Source organism: Schistocerca nitens, chromosome 2, assembly GCF_023898315.1.
Source record: "Schistocerca nitens isolate TAMUIC-IGC-003100 chromosome 2, iqSchNite1.1, whole genome shotgun sequence".
Classification (NCBI taxonomy): Eukaryota; Metazoa; Arthropoda; class Insecta; order Orthoptera; family Acrididae; genus Schistocerca; species Schistocerca nitens.
The window spans coordinates 36,323,284-36,341,757 of NC_064615.1; the positions used below are offsets into that span (position 1 = coordinate 36,323,284).

The 18,474-nt window shown below is 37.4% G+C and overlaps 1 protein-coding gene across 7 annotated transcripts in view; it reads right to left on the reverse strand.

Moving 5' to 3' along the window:
- Positions 1–8,655: 8,655 nt before the first annotated feature.
- The window catches only part of LOC126235704 (lethal(2) giant larvae protein homolog 1), a 337,149-nt gene continuing 327,330 nt past the window's right edge, over positions 8,656–18,474 (reverse strand). For 3 of the 7 annotated variants that reach the window (XM_049944460.1, XM_049944459.1, XM_049944462.1), the window contains one exon: positions 8,657–9,629. In XM_049944460.1, coding sequence (XP_049800417.1) covers positions 9,561–9,629 — 69 coding nt within the window. In that variant the 3' untranslated portion in view covers positions 8,657–9,560. Of the gene's footprint in view, positions 9,630–18,474 lie in introns of all 7 variants that reach the window. The other 4 variants (XM_049944464.1, XM_049944463.1, XM_049944461.1 and 1 more) reach the window with 3 other exon arrangements.

The following is an 18,474-nucleotide window of genomic DNA, read 5'->3' on the forward strand; positions in this document are numbered from 1 at the left end:
TAAGCTGAACTGGGAACATCACATTCTACAAACACTAAAACGGCTGACGTCGGCAACATTTGCTTTACGAATTTTGTCACGCTTCAATGACATTACCATCTCAAAGTCAGCTTACTTTGGCTATTTTCATTCAGTCATGTGTTATGGCATCATCTTCTGGGGCAATACACCTGCCGCAAAGAAAATCCTCACAGCACAAAAAAGAGCAATAAGAATCATTTGTGGTGTACCCCCACGAACCTCATGTCGAAATCTTTTTAAACGACTTGAAATACTGACAGCAACATCTCAGTACATATATTCACTGATGTGCTTCATAATAAATAACCCCACTCTGTATGAAACGAATTGCCTACATCATGAACATAACACCAGAAGAAAAGAGGATTTCCACTGTGAGTTAAAGAACTTGACACTTATTCAGAAAGGGGTAAAGTACGCTGGAATGAAAATTTTCAATTCCCTACCCAACAGCATCAAAAGTATAAGGAGTAGTACATCAGTATTTAAACGTAGCTTGAGAAATTATTTACTTGAGACCTCACTTTATTCACTAGAGGAATTCTTTCAGAGAAATAAGTAAAACCCAGATTGGAAAGATGTTTTTAAATTTTTTGACACTGTTTACTGTTAAACTAATGTAATAATGCCCTAATGCAAAAATTCCTCTTTTTCTCATTTCCATTTTTGGATCACTTTTAAACCCAAAGTGGGAAGTTTTGATTACTGTTCAAGGTTAAAATAGATGCAATAATGCCCTAAATATGAAACTGCTATCTTCACATTTATGTTGACTAGTTTTTAAGCTAATAAGCATGACTTTTGTGCACTGTTATTAATACTATAACAATGTCTTTATTCATGTATTTTATTATGTACATTGACACATTCCACATCTGAGTGACTTGCTCACATGTACAGATCTATGGAACAAGTATATAAATAAATAAATAAATCAGAAGTCAGTTTATGGTATACATCTAAATAAAAGTACGCATTGCACAGACTTTTTACTTAGCCAAATATTTGACTGCTTCCACACTGGCACGCCAAAGATGAACATAGCAGTATCAGTTTATCTCAGTCAGAATTGTGGAGCAGCAACAAAGTTCATTTTTTGCTAGGAGCAGCTAATGGTATAACAAGGTTCTTACCGAGAGGCATGTCCACTGCATTGAGTGCCACTCAAGCTGAGGCTGTGGTGGCTGAAGCACTGCCTATGATGCAGCCTGGAGCATGCTGTTTTGCTGTCTGTTGGACACAGCAAAAGCACCATGAGTACTTGAAAGAAACATTCTTATACTTCCTTGTTTATGTGCCCATAAATAAACCCTCCCTGGCCACTTGGCACCACACATTCCCTGCCTTGTTCAGATTTACTAATGGCATTATCATGAGGAGGGCCCAAGTCTAGGATAGTCTCTGCTCTCTCCTCCAGATCTTTAACATCTATTCTGAAATCCTTCACTCATCAATTCTTGACTACTAATCGCAATGCGTCTAATGTTTCCTTAAAAACCACTGTTAATATTGCATGTATTAACCATCAACAGTACCTCCAGTCTGACAATCAGAATATCCCTCACATAAAGCATCAATGAAAGCTGCTTTAATAATGAGAAGCAAGAGTTATACAAATGTGCTGATAACCTTGCCAAACCCTATATAGGCAGACAGAAACCTGCACAGCTAGACCAGAAACAAATTTCCTGCATCATTTCTTCCAATGGCATTGGCAAACCTGTTGTATTATTAGCTTAGCACTGAAAATAGCCCCTGTATCATCAAAACTTAGGAAATGGGTGTTTACTATCATGTTCTTAAATGGGATATACCCCATCCACAATCTTACCCTTAGTCCCCACAGCAGTATGCCATTGCCCACCCAACTTTCACGATAGCCTAGTTAATTCATCTGCCAGTTCAGCAACCCATGGGTAATTTTTTTGCTGATAAATGTGATGTAAGACCTCTCCCAAACACACAACCATAAGGTTCTACTGCTGTGATTTGTTGGGTATGCCATAATTTTACGCATCATTTTACTGGAGATTCCCATTTGTGTGAGCTTATATGGCTGTCCTTCAAGCTGTAATTTGTTTGATTAGATTAGATTAGATTAATTATTCATTCCATAGACCCATAAAAGAGGGAATCCTCCTGGGTGTGGAACATGTCAGATAAACACATTACAAAAATGTAATTAGAAAAACTTGAGTTTCATTAATTTTAATGATCCTCAGTCAATAAACAGTAAAATTATGTACATGAATTAAATTTAATCTTCTAATATTTACAGGTTTAATACTTACATCTGCTTTCATTAAATCCATCATTCAGACATTTACTAGTTTCTTGGCTATTACAACCAAGTATTGTCAAAAATTAAAGCAAAGCATTCATTTCAGTGATCCCCAGTTAAGAACAGTCAGCTTATGTACAAGATTTAAAATTAAACTTCCACTATTTACAGACTTAAGGTTGGTTGGTTGGTTTGGGGGATTAAAGGGACCAGACTACTACGGTCATCAGTCCCTACAGACTTAAGACTTACATCTGCTTTCCATACATCCATCATTCACACAGTAGGTAGTTACTTGGCTGTTACAACCAAGTAATGTCAAAAATTAAAGTATAATACATTTTCATTAAAATGGTCTACTGCACTTTTTGAGAAACTCATAGATGGAATAGGAGTTGGCCACCGAAAATTCTTTTAAATTATGTTTAAATTGTGCGTTGTCTGAAACTAAACTCTTAATGGTTGCTGGTAACTTATTGAAAATAAGCGTTGTTGAATACTGGACTCCTTTCTGTGCAAGAGTAAGTGATTTTAAATCTTTATGTATATTGTTCTTATTCCTAGTATTGATACTATGTACTAAGCAGATAGTTGGAAAAAAGAGATGTATTATTTACAACAAACTTCATTAAGGAATAAATATACTGAGAAGTTGTGGTTAATATGCCCAATTCTTTGAATAGGTTTCGACATGATGTTCTTGGATTTACACTACTCATTGCTCTTATTATACGCTTCTGTACTTTAAAAATTTTTTATCTGTTTGTGGAGTTACCCCAAAATATGATACCATATGACATAATGAAGTGAAAATAAGCAAAATATGCCAGTTTTTTTATATTTATATCTCATATGACTGACATCATTCGCATTGCAAACACAGACTTGTTTAGGCGCTTTAGCAGTTCATTAGTATGTTGCTCCCAACTGAATTTTTTATCAAGTTGTAATCCCAAGAATTTTACACTCTCAACTTCTCCTATTTCCATGTCATCATATTTTATACACATGAAAGAAGGAAATCTCTTGGAAGTTCTGAACTGCATATAGTGGGTCTTTTCAAAGTTTAATGACAGTGAATTGGCTATGAACCACTTATTAATGTCAGTAAAAATTTGAATAGCTGCCCTTTCCAAATTTATATTTGATTTACTATTTATTGCAATGTTTGTATAATCTGCAAATAAGACAAACTTGGCATCTGGTAATGTAACAGATGACAGGTCATTAATATACACTAGAAACAGTAGTGTACCTAGTATGGAACCTTGGCGAACACCACATGTAATTTCTTCCCAGTCAGATGATGTCTGATTGACTACTGCTGAAGTGTTACATAATGACACCCTTTGTTTTCTATTAGTAAGATATGACTGAAACCACTTTGCAGCACTACCAGTGACACCATAATATTTTAATTTACTTAAAAGAATGCTGTGATTCACACAGTCAAACACCTTTGACAGGTCACAGAATATGCCAGATGCCTCTAATTTATTGTCAAATGAATTAAGGACATTTTTGCTGTAAGTGTAAATAGCTTTCTCAATATCAGAACCCTTGTTGTTGTTGTGGTCTCCAGTCCTGAGACTGGTTTGATGCAGCTCTCCATGCTACTCTATCCTGTGCAAGTTTCTTCATCTCCCAGTACCTACTGCAGCCTACATCCTTCTGAATCTGCTTAGTGTATTCATCTCTTGGTCTCCCTCTACAGTTTTTACCCTGCAAGCTGCCCTCCAGTACTAAATTGGTGATCCCTTTATGCCTCAGAACATGTCCTACCAACCGATCCCTTCTTCTAGTCAAATTGTGCCACAAACTCCTCTTCTCCCAAATTCTATTCAATACCTCCTCATTAGTTATGTGATCTACCCATCTAATCTTCAGCATTCTTCTGTAGCACCACATTTCAAACACTTCTATTCTCTTCTTGTCTAAACTATTTATCGTCCATGTTTCGCTTCCATACATGGCTACACTCCATACAAATACTTTGAGAAACGGCTTCCTGACACTTAAATCTATACTCGATGTTAACAAATTTCTCTTCTTCAGAAACGCTTTCCTTGCCATTGCCAGTCTACATTTTATATCCTCTCTACTTCGACCATCATCAGTTATTTTGCTCCCCAAATAGCAAAACTCCTTTACTACTTTAAGTGTCTCATTTCCTAATCTAATTCCCTCAGCATCACCCGACTTATTTCGACTACATTCCACTATCCTCGTTTTGCTTTTGTTGATGTTAATCTTATACCCTCCTTTCAAGACACTGTTCATTCCGTTCAACTGCTCTTCTAAGTCCTTTGCTGTCTCTGACAGAATTACAATGTCATCGGCGAACCTCAAAGTTTTTATTTCTTCTCAATGGATTTTAATACCTACTCCGAACTTTTCTTTTGTTTCCTTCACTGCTTGCTCAATATACAGATTGAATAGCACTGGGGAGAGGCTACAACCCTGTCTCACTCCCTTCCCAACCACTGCTTCCCTTTCACGTCCCCCGACTCTTATAACTGCCATCTGGTTTCTGTACAAATTGTAAATAGCCTTTCACTCCCTGTATTTTACCCCTGCCACCTTCAGAACTTGAAAGAGAATATTCCAGTCAACATTGTCAAAAGCTTTCTCTAATGCTAGAAAGGTAGGTTTGCCTTTCCTTAATCTTTCCTCTAAGATAAATCGTAGGGTCAGTATTGCCTCACGTGTTCCAACATTTCTGCGGAATCCAAACTGATCTTCCCCGAGGTCAGCTTCTACCAGTTTTTCTGTTCATCTGTAAAGAATTCACGTTAGTATTTTGCAGTTGTGACTTGTTAAACTGATAGTTCGGTAATTTTCACATCTGTCAACACCTGCTTTCTTTGGGATTGGAATTATTATATTCTTCTTGAAGTCTGAGGGAATTTCGCCTGTCTCAGAACCATTAAGAAACCCAAACTGTGACTTTGACAGTATGTTATTTTCACTCAGGTGCTTAAGTAGACGCTTCAACATAACCTTTCCAAAGATTTTTGAAAAAGCTGGAAAAAGTGAGATCGGTCAGTAAATTGATAGCATTTCTTTGTCCCCTTATTTGTGGAGAGGTATAACTTCAGCACATTTAAGCAAGTCCGGGAATGTTCCTGTGACAAGTGATTGATTACACAAATAACTTAAGATATGACTAAGCTCACATGAACACTCTTTTATTAACTTTGTTGATATGTTATCATAACCACTAGAACGCTTTGATTTCAAGGACTTTATAATGGATTCTATTTCTTTGGGTGATGTAAGTGTCAATTCCATTTTACTGAGATTGCTTGTGTGCACTGGTCTCAGATATTCCATTGCATTATTTACTGAACCTGACAACTCCATGCTATCAGTAACAGAGACAAAATACTTGTTTAAATGGTTTGCAACACAACATGCGTTTGTTACCAGGGTTTCATTATTTTTAGAGCTATTTGTTCCTCCTCATTTCTGGTCCTACCTGTCTCTGATTTAACTATATCCCATATTGTTTTTATTTTATTGCTGGATGTATTTATCTTCTTCTAATAATGCAGGTGTTTAGATTTCTGGATAACCTTCAACATTTTGCAGTAATTTTTGTAATGAGCTATAATGCTAGTATCAAAGGTGTCCCTATGTATCAGATAGTGTTTCCTTTTTGTCTCACATGATATCTTTATCCCTTGTGTGATCCATGGTTTCTTATTAGACTTCTGCTTAATTTGAGTTACCTTCAGGGGAAAACAATTTTCAAATAAGGTGCTAACTTTATTAATGAATGTTTTGTATTTTCCATTTGTGTCTTAGATGCTGTAAACATCCATCCAATTAATTTCTTTGAGCAATCTCCTAAACTTCTCAGTTTTTGACTGTTTTATTGGCCTTCTGTACTCAGTTCTGATAGATGTTTTACCCTGACAATTTTCAAACTTTAATGTTAGATGTTGAATATAATGGTCAGATAGCCCATTTACTACTGGTTTTGTAATGAGGGTTAGTTACCTAGAATTGTTTATAAATATATTATCAATGGCAGTCTTAGAACATTTGTATACCCTAGTTGGGAAATTTACAGTAGAAATTAAACTGAATGGCAATGTAACTGATTTCAGTAACTGTTCACTGACGTTGTTTTTCAGGACATCTATATTAAAATCACCAGCAACCACTAGTTCTTTGTTTTTTAATTTTAGATGAGATAATAAATCTTCAAGACCATTTATAAACAGGTTGAAATTTCCTGAAGGTGCTCTGTATATGGCTACTAATATAAAGGACCTATTATGAAATTCTATCTCTGTTGCACATGCTTCTAAGTGCTGCTCTAAGCAAAATTTATTAATGTCAATATTCTTAAATTTAAAACTGTTTTTAACACATGTGGCAACTCCTCCTTTCTCCATCTTTTGTCTACAGAAGTAGGAGGCTAACTTAAATTCTGTAAGTTTTCACATATCTAAACCAGTTGTCACATGATGTTCAGAGAGGCAGATTATATCAACTGGGTTTGATGACTCTCATTCATCAACGCACATAAGTAGTTCATTAATTTTACTTCTAAACCCTTGAATATTTTGATGCACTAAAGATAGTTGGCATGTCATATTTACCGAGATGAAATCCGGTGGAAATAAAATTTCTGCTGATTGCTGTAAATTTTTAACCAACAGCTGTGTTCGCTGATCCAATGTGCCAGGATTATGCTGTTTGATTTCTTTATCAAACTGAAGGTTTGTTTCAATCTTTACTTCTCTCAGAACCTGACTTCGTTCTGTCCTACCTATCCTAAAAAAGGTGCTGCTCCAACACCTATGACCACTGGTATATTACCACTCATGGCAGTGCCTCTCCTCCTGTACATTTCCTGCTATTAGCCCAGGCCAGTTTACCCTTCCCTTTCCTGATGAGGTGTAGGCCATGTATATTATAATCCCACCTACTGAGAGAATCAACAGGAACCAAACCAATACATGACCCCGCACCTGACCCAAGCAGCTGTTCCAACTCCAAATTAACTCTCCCAACAGAAGAGTTTAAATGAGGGCGGTCATGGCGTCTCAGAACAGACACAAACTCAACACTGGTATGTCTCGTTGCTGATGCAGTCTTTGCCAGATCACACTCTATATTGTATCCAGGATCTCTGTCAACACTATTGCCCGGCCCACCCAGAATAACAATGGTGTCTTCCTTGGTAAAATCTTTACAGAGTGAACCTAAATCCTCTGTCACCTAACCCAGACCAGCACTTGGTTTAAAAAAATTTGTGACCTGGTATTCTGATCCTAACTGGTCCTGCAAAAGTTAAATGCACATTCTACACCAAGGAAGATGGCAAGCATCCATTGATTCTTACTGAACCCTTGGAGTACACTGTTAGTCAGTTTGAAGAGTGCATAATTGATGGATTGGTTATGATGGAAGTTTGCCTGCACTATGGGGAAAAGTCCTTAGCTGAGGTTTTATCTATTACATATAATGGAGAGACTAGGTCAGTCTTAGGTTGTTCCAGTTTCTGAATTGTGACTGTCTTACTTGTTTTCCATTTGGTTGGTAAAGTCTTTTTGGTCAAGTAGCAATGGAAAATAAGAGTGGGACTGGAAGACGATGTTCTGCGGGACTTTCTGTACATGTTTGCTGTCCTTCTCTCTGGGTGCTGAATTCCTCCTACAGAGGATTGCATCTAGGATTTTTGATGAGCAAGTTGTGATACTGCTTCTGTTGCTATTGTGGTTTGTTCATGAAATGTGATAGTTCATTTTTTACTGTTCATCTCGAGTAAAGGTGTATACTTCTTTTAGTAAATGCTTGTAGACCTGCTCATGTTTCAGTGGAAGCTGTAACTGTAGTTTAATATACTAACATTGGCTGAATCAGTTCCCTGTTCCTCGAGGGCTTTTGATACTATTTTGTTGAAACTGTGTCAAAAGCATTCTCTGAATTTATGAATCCCAGATAAATTGGTGATTCATACTCATTGCTCCTTTCTGCAATTTTGTTCACAATTTGTAACTGATCTATTGTTTTAGGTCTTTTTCTAAAGCTTACTTGTTCCCTTGCCTGATAGAAATTTAACGTTTTTCCATGCATTTTGTGACAATATCTTGTTGATTACAGAACAGAAGCTTGTATATCTATTGCTATATTTTGTTTTGCCTGTGTTTTTCATGAAATAAAACAGCTATATCATATCTATAATGTAGCTCTCATATGTGTATATGATGACTAATATCTTGAAGAATGTGTCCCTTTGTTAACATTCTCCAAATTGAGGTTAATTCTAACAGGGAATGTTGATAATTTAACTAGAAAAGAAAGAACTGAATTAAAAAATATTTTATTTCCACTCCATACATTCTGCATATTGGAAGTGATGTTTCAAAAGCCTTTGAATATTTTATTTACAGTCATGGCAGTTTTAACAAGTATTAAATGATGAAACATTTTACAAAAATTTATCTCATGATATAAAAGACATTAGGCAACAAATTTGCTGCACAGCTGAAAGCTATGCAGTCACAGCATAAGCTGGTATGCAGGCAACAGTTTTATATTAAAATGTGTATTATGTAAGTCTTTCATTACAAGTCACAAATGTTTCAACAAAATGCCAAACACTCAATAATGAGTAATAAAACCTCTCTCTCTCTCTCTCTCTCACTCACACACACACACACACACACACACACACACACACACACACACACATTCACATTATTAAAAACCATCACCACTTCTGCAGTAACAACACCTGTTTTTCTCAGAAAAAATGAGATGTAACAGGCAGTATGGCATTCGTATTATTGTAAATGTTTAAATTAAGTCTCAGCTGCTAGCTACACACTTACATCCATTATAAAATGTAATAAAAGTATTCGCAGAAATAAAATTAGTCTATAAACAAAATTAATTGTTTTACCTATTAAAAATACTGATTCACATAAGTCACAACATGTTTCGCTGCCTACTTTTCATTTGCACATGGAGCATTGAAAAGCAATTTGCCTTTTATTTATTCACTACAAAGAGTTTTTCAGGCTTGAAAATAAAATTACATTAAGCTGCCATATTTTGTACAATGACACAAACATGAAGTCTTCCTGGAATGTCTAAAAGTGTGTTCCACAGAAAAACATTCAGCATTTACAAAAATGGCACCAGTCTCTATAGTGTTCATTAAGTCCACGTGCTATTTTCATGCAAAAATTAGAGACAGATGGCAAGATGAATTCCTGTATTTGTAGCAGCTGGAAGACACTTAAGACTGAACTGGAATTTCCACTTCTAAATCTTCCATTCTTGCTAATGGGGCTTTGCGTGATTTAATCTGCAAAGTAATTAGATCATTTTAAAAACAGTATTATATAACAGTGTATTTATCTAAGCAATCATGTGAAGACAGCTAACACCAGTCAATAAATGGAGAACAGTAATATGAAATTCATGTTAGTTAATTAAACCAGTAACTGCTACTGAATCTATTGCTTACACTAAATCCTGTCATACATACTTCACGAGAGCACAACTTGTCTCACATACTGCTCACTGAAGTCCAGTGTACACCAGTTTTAAATATATTGCCATTAAAGGTGAACAGACTGAAATATAAATAATTTTTACAAATCCGAGTTTTCCATGAAACTCAATTACCATGTAAATGCTTATGACACATCCAGCCATAGCACAATTCTTCCTCTGCATCTGCAGTGATTAGGAAATTCATGTCTTACAATGTTGCCGCCTGAAGGTAAACTTTTTCTGAATAAAATGTGATACATTTTTGATGCTGCAAGAGTACTGTCCTTCAATCACTCTTACGAAAACAATGGGGAGGAACAGAAACGATCATTTGCCATATAGAGGACATGTTCAATGGTGTACAGACACTAAATACCAAATAATTGTGTTTATTGGGGTGTTCTGTTGTGTGTTCTTTCCAGGCGTTCCTGGAATTGTATTAATTAGTTGAAGATTATCATCAGTATTTTGTAATGAACATTCATTCACAAGGATATCAGTATCCTTACCAGAATAATTTAAGCCCATTGCAGTTAAAACGTAAAGTTTGTAAGATTACAAAATAAAATAAATAATTAAATTTACACTTGGTCTCTCTCAGTCATGAGGACCTATACATTAAAAATCAATTATCCAAGTTCTGAAATCATTAGTACTGAGTAGTACTTTAAATAAAATACACACCTTAAATGCAATAAGGGTAACAAACAGAAGCTGCAGTAATAATTGCCAATTGATTCGACAGAACAGCCATTTCACAACAAATACGAATATCATAGTTTTTAAAAAAAAAATCTCATTAACACTATGGTCATTACACCTTGAAGTGTACAAGGAAGAGGTAGGAAACAGACTATGGCCTATTAAAAGTAATCATCTAGGTTTTAGACTTGATCAATTTAGGAAAACAATGAAAACCACGTATCTTGAAACTTGATAGGCATTTGTACCTCGCTGAATTTAATCCTTGAGTGGGCACACCATATTTAATAATATGAGCGGGTGTGTGGCAAACTTTGTACGCACGTACCACGTTCCAAGGTAAATATTTATGAGCAAAATCACAGTTTAATCTTAGTTTAGTGAAATAACAATAAAATAAACTTACATAATATGAGCTGAAGCACTATTTAATTAAACAATAATAAAATATCATTACTTCACTTTGCTGCCAAGGACAAGACGTTACCCTAAGTACTGACCCACTCTAAGCATTAAACAGCACATTAGCAGCAAGTACCAGCCATCTGCTTGTTCAGTTACCAATTATCTCATAGGAAACAGCCTCATCATGGAACTGTACTGTTAGCTTGTAATCTGAGCCCTTTTCTTGCACATATCGTAATTTTCTTCTCACCTAACTTGCTGTTTATTTTATATTATTGCTGCTCACTTGGACAGATGACAATAATGAAGCAATAATGAAGGAATAGGTAAGGGCTTACAATCATGAAACAACAATGGAAAGACGCAAAACAATTTTATTTGTGGTTGGCGCACTTTATACATAGTTGTGTCTACTCGAGGTTTAAGTACACTGTGTTAATATTTATGCTACCTCACTGTTTAAATAACAGCAGGTAATCTCATGCATGATCTGTTTCAATTAAAACATTTTGTTTAAATATGCGGTACTGGAATTCACCTATTACAAGCTGTCACTATTGATGAATTTTCTCACCAGAAAGAGACCAATACTCCACCTGGGAAGTGTTTAAGTTGAAGCCATGTTAGGAGCACTTCAACCTGACTAAGCACCTGCAATAACATGAAGTTTAGAATCTGCCATTTGGCAACACTGCAGTCACTGAAGAATGACAATCAACACAGCTGAACAAGGACAGGGAAGGAAATTGCCACAGCTTTGATGAAGGAACCATTCTTTCATTTGCCTGGCACAGCTTTTTGCACACCAAGGTCAAGTGGTGGATTTACCTGAACATTCCTTATGATACCTTGCTTTCATTTCTAACTGACAACTATGTTGTGGCATGTAAAAGGACAGAATATCGTACAACACACTCAGTGTAAGAATTTGTAATTGCTATGTCGACTAATACATTTCTGTGGCTTCTCACGTGAAATGACATGGGGGGGGGGGGGGGGGCAAAAAACACATCCACTGTCTCCATAGGTGGAAAAGGGTGTGCACAGACTTAAATATTTGCAAGGGACAAAGAGAACACAAGGAATTTTATGGCACAATTAAATCTGTCTGCTACATTGCGCTCTTAATATTGTAATGCTATGCATAATACTGCTACATTGCTCTTAAGATCAGATGCAATTCTGCTTCTTAAATGGTACATTCATTTGGAATTTTCATTTCATAGGCAAAATCATTGTGTGCAGTAGTCCCACAGATTGAGCCCAGCTATCTGTACTGCCATTTATTTGCAGAACTCATTAAATAAATTACAAAATTACTATTAAAAAACAAAGTGCCACCTCAGAGTGAGTGGGACCCATTTGTTGTGAGGACAATAGGAGAAAAAGATGAAGATAAGACAGAGGTGTCAAGGTATTAAAAATTGTTCACTGATAAGCCCTATGTCATCATTAGTCCAGTAGTGACAGGCCAGAGTGAGAAGTAAAGAAATAAAAATGAAGATGAAGAGAAATGAGATGTGGATTTAAGAGCTATAAGGAAGTGGATAGGGAGAGAAGAAAATACAAGAGGGGGTGGGGGGTGGAAAAAGGAAAAATAAGTAATGAAATTTGAACAATTAAAAAAGGGTTTGTATGTGTTACTGTAGCTTAAGGCCACGAGGTTAGCAGGATGTATCAATATGTTGGGGAGCAAGTTTCCATATCCAGAGTTCGGGTAAATTACTACAGTGTGGGAGGATCTTAATGACCACTGTTCCTTTAGTCATGCTGTCAAATGTGTTCAAGTGGATACTGGGTGTCTCTTAGGTGGACATTTCTTTTGAGCCCATTTGTATGTGCAACCAGTTTAGTGCTTGTCATTCATATATATCAAAAAGCAGTGCTGTGAATATGTGTTAGATGGCAAACATCATGAGTGTGTTCATATGTTGTTCTGCTTAGATTTTGTAGGATTTCCAAGCTTCCAAGTTATCAGGAAGTGCGAGATATATGTGAGGGGAGAGATAAAGATTTAGTTTTTCGTGCCTCCTATTCTGCTTTCCTCCCAAGTTTTAGCTGCACAATTCATTCAAATTCTCTCTTCCTCTTAATCCATCTTTAAGTCTTACTCTGTCCTTCTATCACCTACAGACTGAAATGCTTAACAGTGTCATATCTGACCTACTCTACCTGGTACTGCCCCTTCATCTTTGTCTCCCAACATTCTCACAGCAGATGGACCTCACTCAATCTGGATTCTGTGTGATCTGTCGCTCAACCTTCACAACCTAGTCCTTTTGGCACTTTAATCCATCTGATTCCTTTATTTTTGGTTAACCAAAGTGAAAAACAACTCCAGCCCTAGTGAAGCACTGCAATACGTTGGCAGTGTGGACATAACTGCTCACATACTATTCATGAAAGAAGGCTTCCATGGTGAGTGCGTGGCAACACAGTTGTTGGCTGTCATCACTTAGATTTGCTAATGATGAACAGTGCCTTATTTTCAAGTATGCAGGCCTTACTGATATGTTTATGTGTATCAATAATTGATTTAGGATCATAAAAAAGCTTCAAGATACTGAAGCACATATAATCTGTCTGTTTCTCATACCTGTAACTATAACACTTCAAAATATTTGGCACCTCGAGTGATCATGCTTTCAGATTTTTTAACACTTTGACTGCTGCACACATAGTGGCAGATGTTTCACTGCCGAGCCAGGCCAGGACGCAGCATAAGGCTCTGCTGTGGGCCCCAGAGGCCTAATGGCAGTCAATTTGTTAATGCTGCAATTCAGACCATTTAATACTGTAACAAGGACAATATTAAAGAGACTGAACCTGCACGGTTGTCTGATAGATTACAAATGGACAAATGTGTTTAAAACTAGCACAAATAGACAATGTAAAAATTCCAATGGTTGTGAGCCATTACTCTAATTTCAAAGTAATAAGTTACAACTGATGCTACTGTTGGAAGACTAGAAGAGGATCAACTGCTTCCAAAATTATCCATAAATGTGGGCTTTTCTGCAGAATCCAAACCATTGATGTTATATTATTAATAGCAACAGCAAACAAAACCACAGTTAACTTAATGTTGAGAGACAATAACCTGACAGGATTCTGCCAACTCGATATCTCAAAAACTGATTATGGGAGAAGGATCACTTAAAAGGGCAAGTATCCATGAAATACCACTTCAAGCATCTGTTTGAGGATATTGTGAGTACAAAAATTGATGTTGGAACAAGACTCACATAAAGCAGAAAGTAACTAACAAGTTTTCTATAGTTTGTTCAGACAAAGAAGATCTATCATACTTCAAATGGACTTTGCACAGCCACTTCATGCTTCTATCATGATCAGTCTCACAATGCAATTTCGTTAGTGTTTGTATAGCAGTACTTCAGCCTTGTTAGAGTTCTAGGTGACTAGCATACCTCCCCACAGGTTGTAAAGCAGCCCTATCTGCCATATCTGATGAAATGCGGAATCCAGATTACCTTTGGTTAATTTCCTATGTGTTGTAACACATAGTACTGAATTTTATAATGAATGACTGCATTGCAAGTTCTCTCAATCTACACAGTATTCAGCTTCCATAAGGAGAAGAAAGAATTAATGCTTCATTAACAGTACTAAAGTTTCAAGTATCTCTCTCTTAAAGTAACACGGAAAAGCTGGCTGATGGGTGACAGTGACAATAGTCCTTGTAAAATGCTGTGCCATTTTCAGGATGATGTTTCCAGGTCATCTTGACCAGAAATCCTTGTGATGGCTTTCCGTACTCCTGCTGTGCAAGCAGAATGAAAGGCATAAGCTCACTGGATTACTGATTGAGTCCAAGATCTGTATTTTTGTAATTGTTTGCCTGATCTTGGCCTTTGTGACCCAAGACACTTGTAGGTTTCCTGAATGTGGTGGGTCACTTAGCTATCTCAGATCACACACCTCACACTAGTTCGGGAGAATTACTTATTGTCTCAAACAAGCTGCCTCATGTTATAACAGAGAACTACAAAAAGGACAAAATCACGTATTTTTACTGCTTACATCACAATGAGCTTCCAAAAAGTAAAACCTGTATCTCGATGAGATACTGCTAAAACATCTGAGTTCAAGTTCCAGTCTGATACACAGATTTCACTTGCCATGAATGTTAACGACATGTATAACTGAACAGCGAAATGAATGACAATTCTATATGCCACCTTAGAGTTCAAAAACAATTAACTGACTGTGTTTTATTTTATTTGCTAGCTAACCAATCATCTCTAAAGGTTACTCCTGGTTTATTTGCTAGCTATTCATTGAGTGCAATCTAATAAGTGTACCCAGAAAGTAAATATGGAAATATACTGGCAAAAGGCAAAGGTCCCGAGTTTGAGTCTCGGTCCGGCACACAGTTTTAATCTGCCAGGAAGATTCATATTTCCTATGTGTCTATTTCAGTTGGATAGTACATGATTATAACCATTTTCCTACATAGCCTTCCACACTGTTCAAGCATTTTCCATAATGTAAGATCAATTTATGCATACAAACAGAAGAATGTCGCTACCTGCGACTAACCAACGTAACATAACTACTTTCATTTAGTCCACTCCTTAAAATAATAAGCACAAGAAACTTATTCAGTTGACGCAAGAAATGAAAATAACTTTGTGACATTCATGCAGTTAGTGGCAATATTTGTAAAATTATATTTATTTTCGAAATGTGCCTCGTACTAGGATGGGGGAGCAAACTAGGAAACTTAGCTGAAGTGGAGATGAGACACTGAGCAACTCAACCCTAGGGCCAACTTCATCCATTTTAGAGCTCAGCATTACATGCCAAAAGTCTCTGATTATGAGAAATGGTTTAGGAGTCATGTTATGCATCAATCAGCGGCCCACTGTTTAAAGCTTACAGTTGGAAAATGATTGTGCATAGGTTAAGAAGCTCAACAACATTTTTATGCTTCACTCATAAAGAATGCTTCATGAAAATCTGGGAGGAAACACACACTTCATATTCCATGGTAGGTGCCATACACAACAATAAGACACTTCAATTTCTTGCCTAATTGGATAGTAGACTGAGCCTTAAACAAATGTCTGCTATTCATAGTGAATAGTATAAGAAAACTTACTAAATGAAGTCCATTCAACCTAGTGAGACCAACGGCAGAGTTTCAAGGGAAAAGCAGCAGCGAAATCAAGACACAATCTGCTAAAATTATGTCATTGAATGGCTTAAACCATAATGGAACCTACAAAATTTTTTCATAATCTACCATACAATTAGCATATAAAAACTAAAGCTGTCCTCAGCTCAAAAGGTGATTTGAACACCACAGAGTTTCACTAAGCACTGCCTTCTTGCTACCTTTAAAGTGACTTATACAGCCAATTACGTCCATATTACATTGGAAAAGACATTTATAAAATTCATTTTGTAAAATATTTGACAGTGTACTAGGGGTGATTTTATAAAAGTTTGCCAGTGAATACTCAGCATTTCTCACAACAATTACAACACTGTTGTTGTTTTTGGTGTTGTGGACTTCAGACCAAAACTAATTGAAGTTTACTTGGTGTGTCACTATTGTCACAACCATGATCATGTCTTAGTAAAGAGGGAACGAAATTCTGCAACAATCAGATGCTAGAAGCGACTGCATGGTGGATGACATCAGGGAATGTGGTACTTGGCTGAGATAGAGAGAGTAATAATAGTTTGTAAGGGGTCCGCAGGCCCTTACTACTAAGTTTGCGCTCACACAGGTCGACAGGGCAACTATCGAGTAGTGTGTGTGCAGGTCGCGAGAGCTAGAGGGGGTTCACCGGAGTGCCGAGTGCTGGTTGGGTAGATTCCCGCGAGGCGGGAAGAACTGGGCGGAGAGCAGTTAGAGTGTGGAGAGTGCGGAGTCAGGGTGTGGTAGGTTCCCGCGAGGCAGGCAGAGCTGTGCAGAAGCCAGCAGTTGAATTAATACAAATTATCGACAAAGGGAGTGGCCATCGCCGCGGTTTAACCCCTTTGTGTTAGTATTATAAGGGAAAGTGAGAAAGTTTCATTACAGAGTGATTTCAGTGATATTAAGTGCCGCTATTGAACTTCCGCATCTACCGCGCCGGCATTACTTGGATTACAGTGATTGGATGTTGCGTGTGACGATTAAGGATAACTAAAGAAACCTGTGCTGAGATTAGCCATCATTAACAGTGTATTGACGAAGGCAGTGGCTGTCTCCTTATTTTTGTGCTTTTGCTAAGAATATAGATCTTGTTTGTGAAACTGTGTTGTGTCCTTCTTACCACCAAATAGTACTTATTACAGTATTTGCGAAGGACAATACGGAATGTAACATCCCCTGAGCAGTCCAATCCGATTGCCAGCCCATTAGGTACACGGTCACATTAATTAATTATCTAAATTTGGGCTGCTATTCAGATCCCGAACGAGCGGATAAATAAAAGGGCATGTTACACCCTTGGCTTACCGTGAAAGGACAAGTGCAATCTTCGGACGAATCGTAATGAACAATAGGTAATTTACCTTGCTTAACGCCAGAAAACTAATTTTTCAATGTGGAATCGGGACAGTGCATGAACGTTAAAATCGCGACAAGGAACAGTGCATTTTTGAGCAATACGAAGTAATAATATCGCACGATTGTGACAAAACTGTTTTTCTGGCCATATTAAACTGTGTTGTAAAGTGCAAATGCGAAAATCCGCGCGAAAAACTGTGAAAAGTGGACGCTAAAGAAAGACACGTGTGAACAGTAAAATAGTGAGACGAGCCAAGATTTCGTCACAAAGGTTGTTAGAAAGGTGTTTAGTGATAACATGTTGACGGAAATTATTTTTTGAACGGTGAAAATCGGACGGTTTAGTGTGGACCCGTAAACTGTTATGCTGACAATAATGTATTGTGGCGACGCAATTAGTGAATGACGTCACGCAGCCGCGTAGCAGTTGCACCAAAGAGCTTCGATCCGCGAGGTGATTTCACACAGCATCACGGCGAGCGACGCGACTTCGAGATACCGAGCGCAGTCCCGGCATCCAGCGGCCGAACTACAAACTACGCCCGCCTACAGCGCCACAACTTCGAGATAACGAGCGCAGTTCCGGCATCTAGCGGCCGAACTACAAACTACGCCCGCCTGCAGCACCACGGAGCGGCCGATGGGGAACTACGTCGCCTTGCAGCTGATCTTCAACTTCACGCGAGCTCCAGCGGCGGCACAGCCACGCCCATCTCAAACGTCAAAACATCGCGACTCGCGGTAACGTCGGTTGGTGAGTGAAGACGACGGGTTAACATAACAGTAAATTGCAGTGTGCAGTCTTCGCGATAAATAAACAGTTTTAACTGGTATTTACATTAGGAAAAGTGCTCAATTGCAGTAATTTCAGAAAAGTTGCGAAACATACTCTGAAGTATAGCATGCTTACTTATGCGCACTGCACTGTATAAATGATAATTGTTTTGATGAATTTGCATTTATAGATTTTGTGAGTGTTATGATTATCTTGTTTGAAACATTTTTACATAAACTGTGTATGTGG